Source organism: Ictalurus punctatus, chromosome 5 (assembly GCF_001660625.3).
Source record: "Ictalurus punctatus breed USDA103 chromosome 5, Coco_2.0, whole genome shotgun sequence".
Taxonomy (NCBI): Eukaryota; Metazoa; Chordata; class Actinopteri; order Siluriformes; family Ictaluridae; genus Ictalurus; species Ictalurus punctatus.
The window spans coordinates 1,097,055-1,104,554 of record NC_030420.2 but is presented as its reverse complement, the minus strand read 5'-3'; the positions used below and the strand labels follow the sequence as shown (position 1 = coordinate 1,104,554).

Here is a 7,500-nt window from a genome sequence, read left to right as displayed (position 1 = left end):
GTATTAGAGCGTGTGCGCTAGAGAATTCATCAACACCTCCTGACCAATCGCAGTCCAGAATTCGACAGCGCTGTGGTATAACGGCGAGATTTACCCACAGACGTCACGCTCGGCGTTTACTCGGACATGTCGGACCTATGGGATTAACGCTAGCTGACGTTTCATGTCGATTCGTTCACAGCTTTGCGTCGGACGCAGAGAGCACGAGCTCCAGCGAGGTGAAAAGCGTCCAGGAAGGAGTCGAGGAACTCGGCAAAAAGGTGAGAGAATTTACTCCATCGGCAACACGTCAAATCCGGAAAAAACTTTATGCTGGAGTCAAGAAACTGCAAAGGGTTCGATTGACAAAAGCAAAAAGTTTTCCTTTTTATGAATGAAAACGAATCCTGAAGCTTGCTCTTCTAGGTTTTAAACTGGAGCTACAAAGGCTAAAATCGCTAACACATTCTGGAAGCCTCCAGTTTAGCATTGTTCCTCAAAAGCCATTGTTCAGCATATCAACACTGGAATTCGATAAAAACGGCGGGATTCGTTTCTAGTCTGCATTAGAAATATAAAATACGTCAGTCGGACTGGTTTGACACGAGCGTAACGATGCTAACGTGAAGGCTCCGAGTGACCGTTGCTCGTTAGCCTCGTATCCTCGGTACGAAACGAAACCCGTCTCGGCTGATCGACCGCGCTCGGTGTAAACAGGAAACGGTGGAGATTTTGTTGTTGATGTGCGTCTCGTTTTAGATGAAAGCGTCCGTCGAATGAACAAATACAGATTACACGGACGCTCGGCAGCTGCGATCTGTTAAACCGCCGTGTTTAACGCTATCAGAACCGCGCCGTAGAGATTAGTGACTCGCCGACTGATACGGCGTGAAGGTCGGCGCGAACGATAACGCTGCTCTTGGTTCTTATTCTCAGCAGGTCAGCGTACTCCGGCCGAGAAACCAGACCTCGCAGCCAGAATGACCTGAGATACGGAAACGTCTCTCATCAGTTCACCGTATTTCAATAGCGATCAGATTTTTCCCGATTAATTATCTGATCATGGTGCTGGACCGCTTGTTACTGTAAACTGGGGGGAGGAGCCGCTCGATATGTCCCGCCCTGACTTCCTGTATCTTTGGAAATTCCGTCAACACATCGAATTTCAATGCTAACATTAAATGCAGCGTCAAGAACAATTCTGATGAACTCTATAGGTGTTAAATCTGCTGCTTTTAATTACACTTTACTGACCTGAACATATCTTTATACGGAATATTTTCAAAACGAATTGAGGGAGAAATAAGGGGGAAATATGTCCTACAGGGAGGTGGGTATGTCCTACAGGGAGGTGGGTATGTCCTACAGGGAGGTGGGTATATCCTTCAGGGAGGTGGTTATGTCCTTCAGGGAGGTGGGCATGTCCTTCAGGGAGGTGGGCATGTCCTTCAGGGAGGTGGGCATGTCCTACAGGCAGGTGGGCATGTCCTTCAGGGAGGTGGGTATGTCCTACAGGCAGGTGGGTATATCCTTCAGGGAGGTGGGTATGTCCTACAGGGAGGTGGGCATGTCCTACAGGGAGGTGGGTATGTCCTACAGGCAGGTGGGTATATCCTTCAGGGAGGTGGGTATGTCCTACAGGGAGGTGGGTATGTCCTACAGGGAGGTGGGTATGTCCTACAGGGAGGTGGGTATGTCCTACAGGCAGGTGGGTATGTCCTACAGGCAGGTGGGTATATCCTTCAGGGAGGTGGGTATGTCCTACAGGGAGGTGGGTATGTCCTACAGGGAGGTGGGTATGTCCTACAGGGAGGTGGGCATGTCCTACAGGGAGGTGGGTATGTCCTACAGGCAGGTGGGTATGTCCTTCAGGGAGGTGGGTATGTCCTACAGGCAGGTGGGTATATCCTTCAGGGAGGTGGGTATGTCCTACAGGGAGGTGGGCATGTCCTACAGGGAGGTGGGTATATCCTTCAGGGAGGTGGGTATGTCCTACAGGGAGGTGGGTATGTCCTACAGGGAGGTGGTTATGTCCTACAGGGAGGTGGGTATGTCCTACAGGGAGGTGGGTATGTCCTACAGGGAGGTGGTTATGTCCTACAGGGAGGTGGTTATGTCCTACAGGGAGGTGGGTATGTCCTACAGGGAGGTGGGTATGTCCTACAGGGAGGTGGGTATGTCCTACAGGGAGGTGGGTATGTCCTTCAGGGAGGTGGGTATGTCCTACAGGGAGGTGCGCATGTCCTACAGGGAGGTGCGCATGTCCTACAGGGAGGTGCGCATGTCCTACAGGGAGGTGGGTATTAATAGTTGTACTTGAAGAAAACTGTTGAGTGAGAATGACTGGATTGTTATTTCTCTCAGTTTTATAATAGGATTTATAATTTTAATAGGAACAGTGTCTACACAATAAAACATGACTATAAAGTTAATAAATGCGAGCAGTCTGAAGGTTTGTGTTTTCTGAAGACTCGTTTAATGTGTGTTCTTCTGAACGTTTAGCCTTGTGAAGCAGGACCGTAGTTTGCATGCTCTTGACCTTTTAATTTCCATGTTGTTTTCCTTTCTCTCTCTCTCTCTCTCTCTCTCTCTCTCTCTCTCTCTCTCTCTCTCTCTCTCTCTCGTGCCGAGAAGTCATATTTTCCATTCCCGAACGAACTTTTCTGTAGTAGTCTGTTCACAATCTCCTCCATTATCCATTTAAATCTGGGTTTTACTATTTATAGTTGCAGAACAATTTTCCCAGAAACTTCTCCCAATGCAGTAGAGTCTTGACCTGAAACAGCCGGCCATAACTGACCTCACTCCTGGCTGGAGCTTGTATTTTAAAGAAGAAGAAGAAAAAAGCCAGCCGGTGAGGGTTGAGGGAGCAGGTGGGGAAACAAAAAGAAATACAAACGGGTGGGACTAATTTGGAAAAAAGGCAGCATTGATGTCACAGAGGTGTGGTGCACGACAGGTGTGTAACCCGAGCTGAGTTGAGTCATATTTTGGAGAAGACCAACCAAAAAAAAAAAAGTCTGGTGAAGGTCAACCCGAGAGAGACACGTTAGAGGCTTTGATTGAGCAGCTTTATGAGCTGGAACTAAGTACACACAGATCTCTCTTTCACTCCCGTATCTCACACAAGCAACAAAGCTAATGATTTTTGTGTTTGTTTGTTTTTTGTTCTGACTTTGATCCTCTTAACGATAATGGTCACCCGATGAGTATTCTCATTTGAATGCTCTTTTCCATAGTTCTCCTGCAGTTTGGCAGTGCTTCATTTTAATAAAGGGACATGTTGGTTTGACCGTGAGGTTCATGGTCGTGTTGAGGCCTGTCCAGAATTCTCTTGGAACCTAGAAGGAGATCAGAACCTAAAGATCAGACTTTTTGTTGAAATAACTCAAAGCCCAGGGATTTTCGTTCTAGCGATATGAACTGAATTTGATCTGTATTATGACTCCTTGCCAATTTGAAACCTTTTGATTTATTTTTTGTTCAGTTTTTAGGACTTTTTTTTTTACCTGGACTTCCCTCCGCCACTTCTGGGTCCATTTGCAGGACCCTTAACCCTCAGCTGCTCAGTTGTATAAAAGAGAGAAATGCGAACGTAAATATTTTCTCCAGCTGTCTCTTTATTCTCTGGTGTTATCGACGTTTATACTATCGAACTGAAGAGAGAGCACTTGTGCAGCTTGAGACAATGCGCGCTCACCACCTGTGCTGTAGAGAACTATAATTATACCTGAAGCCTGCCACCGTTACTTGTGTAATGATGATAATTTTAGAGTTCCACTTGAGATTCTTGCTCATTACAGGCGAGGAGAGCAAGCCAAGGAAGCTCCAGTGGCTGTTATTATCTGTGTGTGTGTATATGTATTAAGATATGACTCTGAAAATGAATATTTTCTTTCAGTCCAAGGACCTCCCTTCAACCGGGCAGACAAAACCACAGGAAGATCAGGACTTGCCTGCTTACGGGACTGGCGGTGCTCAGACTGTGAGAGCGTCACTTTTTGAGAATGTGGTGGAGAAACACAGCGTCCAAATGATTGAGGATGCTCACTCTGGTTTGGCGAAGCACACACCCAGACGCAGCCTCTCTCTTCGGACTAAAGGAAGCAGTTTAGTCAATATTCTGGACGACGAAGATGACCGGTCTCTGGTCAAGGCTACGTACCAGAAGTCGGTGTCTCCTTCCAGTCCAAAGCGCATCGATCATGTTTTTGACATGGTGGCTGCGGTTGAGGAGAGTCGTGCGGTTAGCGAAAACATTCCGGGTGCCCATCTGGAAGAAAAGGCTCTCACACTTCGAAGGTCCAGTGGAGGGGAAAGGCTGCAACAACCCTCTTTGAATGATGGGATTCCAGGAGATGAGGAGAACAGCTTCACGGTGGGGTCCAGTAACGTGTTTAAAGACAAAGACAGACAATCGACTGGTCCTGCCGTGGAGAAGAGTAATACCCGTTACCTCCGAGTGGGTGCGCTGCCAAAATGGGAAGAGACTTTTGATAAAGAAACAGAGCTGGAAATGGCCAAGCAAAGGGAGATGGTGAGAAAGATGGAGGAAGAGATCCAGAGGCAGATGGAGATCCACAGGGCCGCGAAAGCGGACATCGAAGATGATGAGCTGGAGAAGGATACCGAGATGGAAATCGAAAATGCTGCAGCTCTCAGGCAGCCGAAGGTACCAGAAACTGAGGATCTGCAAATGACCAGGCCGAGAGCGACTTATTTTGCTCTTACAGGTCAGATGAACGAGACTGTACACCAGAGAGCAGGAATAGACCAGGAAGAGATGTTTAGGAATGAGACGAGAGGAATCGCTGAAGACCGAGGTAAGCCAGGTGTGGCATTCGAGGACTTCTCTGTCAAAGTAGGGCGAAGGAGTTTTAAGAGTCCAGTGCCGTCGATAAGAAGGAACCCCTCCTTGCAACCTTCCTTTAGGAAAAATTCACCAGAAGGACTTCAGATCAGTGAGGGTAGAGACGGGGCACCTTGGTACAGAGAACAAGAAAAAGAGAAGGAATATCAGCGAGCAATGGAGCTGGAGTTGGAGAGACAGAAAGCAGCAGAGTATGAGAAGATGAAGGAGCTTGAACGGCAGAGAGAGTTGGAGAAAGAAAAAGAGAGGCAGCGAGAGTTGGAAAGACAGAGGGAGAGACAGAAAGAGATGGAACGACAGAGAGAGTTGGAGAGGCTAAATGAAATTGAAAGACAGAAACAATTAGAAAAGGAACGTCAAAACCTGATCGAGTACGAAAGGAGAAAGGCAGCCGAGAGAGAGCTTGAGCATCAGAGGGAGGTCGAGAGACAACAGAGGGAGGTCGAGAGACAACGGCAGAAGGAATTAGAGAGGGAGAAGGAGAGATTGCTAGAGGAGGAAAAGATGAAACTGAGGGAGTATGAGAGACAGCAGGAGATGGAGCGAGAAAGGAAAAGACAATTGGAGTTGGAGAGGCTGCGAGAGATCGAAAGACAAAAACAAAGGGAGCTCGAGCGGCAGAGAGAGCTCGAGAGGCAGAGAGAGCTCGAGCGGCAGAGAGAGCTCGAGCGGCAGAGAGAGCTCGAGAGGCAGAGAGAGCTCGAGCGGCAGAGAGAGCTCGAGCGGCAGAGAGAGCTCGAGCGGCAGAGAGAGCTCGAGAGGCAGAGAGAGCTCGAGAGGCAGAGAGAGCTCGAGCGGCAGAGTGAGCTCGAGAGGCAGGCAGAACAGGAACGACAGAAACAACTAGAGGAGATGGAGAGACAGAAACAACTAGAGGAGATGGAAAGATGGATGCAGTCAGACAGACAGAAAGCACTGGAAAGGGAGAAACGGAAAGAGATGGAAGATCTCAAGAAGATCCAGGATCTTGAGAAACGTCAGCTTCTTGAGTTCCAGCTTCAGAAAGAGAGCGAACGGGAGAAACAAGCCACGAGGAAGAAGCAGGAAAGAGTGGATGAAGGGCAGAGAGAAGCTGAACAGGGAAAGCGAACTGCAGAATCTCCTCTGCGGCCCAAAGTGCTGGACCTGGACAGCGTTTCTCTAGGGGATCGGTTTGGTACGAGTTTGGGCAGTGATCAGAGCCCAACGCCCAGATGGAGGCAGCCCTCAAATCGTGATGAAGAAGCTTACAAGCCATTCATTTTGGATGTTGACTCCTTCAAGAACCAAACACACCCTGGAGTTTCTGTGGATTCGTTTGGAATGCCTGCATTCTCAAGTCTGGATTCGGTTAGAGCCAAACCGATGACTCCAACCAGTGGAGCCAAATCACTGTCTCCAATTCATCCTCAATCCTTGTTGCAGAACCTCCAAAGAGACGCCTCTCTTCATTCTCAGCTGCAGGCTCCTTTTCAGTCTACCCTCTCAGAACAAGCAAGACTTCCATCACCACTTCAGCCCCAGATTCTGAACCAACCAGAGCTTCAAGCCTTTGCCTCAGAAAGACCTAAACCCCAAACACAATCACAGTCCTTCACCCCAGACTGGACCCATAAAGAGCACCAATTTGACATGTGGGGAGGTTCACAGAGGGAAGTAGCTGTGGATGAACCTTTGTGGTTGTCTTCAACAGAAAGTTCCAGAAGGCCTATTAGTGCCAGACCGTCCAGTCTGGAGCAAATACTCCAACGGCAGGACGAACGAATTACAGGGCCCGTTTTGCCTCCTTCACTGACACCAACTTTGACTCCAGTTCAGTCTCCTGGCCTCATACCTCCAATGGTTCCTGTCCAGATGCCTACAGTCAGCACTGCAGCTTCCGCAGGACAGATTTTGAGCTTGGAGAGAATTTTGAACCCGGATAGTCTTTTTGCTGGTAGTAGGAAGGAAAACCAGACTGCCTTTACTCCACTGGTACCCGAACCTATCTGGAGCCCAAACTGGGAGCTGGCATCCCAGGAACCCAGCCAGATGCAACACAGGATCACAAGGTCTCAGGTGAGTGAGAACTTACATAACCTCCTGCGTGATTGAGTGAGTGGGAGGCAACTGGCGTCCCAGGGTCATCAAGGCCAGAACTTAAGTTTAGCGTACTTCATGTTAGCTAGCTTGTTAGCAATCGTAGCTGCCCGTTTTAGTCACACTGTTTACTGTAATTGCTAGCCAATTACTAGCTAATTTATAGCTGGTTTGGGATGTACTACATAAGATTTGATATTTTATGCCAAGCTTTTTCGTGTGAAATGAATATAATTTCTTGTGTGTCTGTGTGTCTGTGTGTGATTGTCTAGGAGCAGTCACGAATGCGATCGAAAAGCATTAACCAGAGACCTGCTCCCGCAGAAACCTCTGTAGACGGGCCGCTAGCTCGACTGAGGAGCCGCAGTGCACACCGAGACAAAAGACAAGAAAGCTGGGTGAGTCAGAAAACACACACACACACACACACACACACACACACACACACACACACACACAACAACAACCAACAACAACTACCAAGGATAATACATGTAGGCGAGTCTTGGTGTGCACTCGCTCAGAGAACACAGCTGGATGAGTCAGAACAGGTCAACACCCACCTATATAACGTTCACGTATGCAATCTGTAA

At 48.3% G+C, this 7,500-nt stretch overlaps 1 protein-coding gene across 6 annotated transcripts in view; it reads left to right on the top strand.

Moving 5' to 3' along the window:
- Positions 1 to 7,500, top strand: part of si:ch73-138n13.1 (calponin homology domain-containing protein DDB_G0272472) — a 48,289-nt gene that overhangs the window by 13,459 nt on the left and 27,330 nt on the right. For 5 of the 6 annotated variants that reach the window (XM_053680040.1, XM_053680036.1, XM_053680037.1 and 2 more), the window contains exons 4-6: positions 182 to 260; positions 3,881 to 6,886; positions 7,180 to 7,305. In XM_053680040.1, the coding sequence (XP_053536015.1) occupies positions 182 to 260; positions 3,881 to 6,886; positions 7,180 to 7,305 (3,211 nt within the window). The remainder of the gene's footprint in view (positions 1 to 181; positions 261 to 3,880; positions 6,887 to 7,179; positions 7,306 to 7,500) is intronic. The other variant, XM_053680041.1, reaches the window with a different exon arrangement.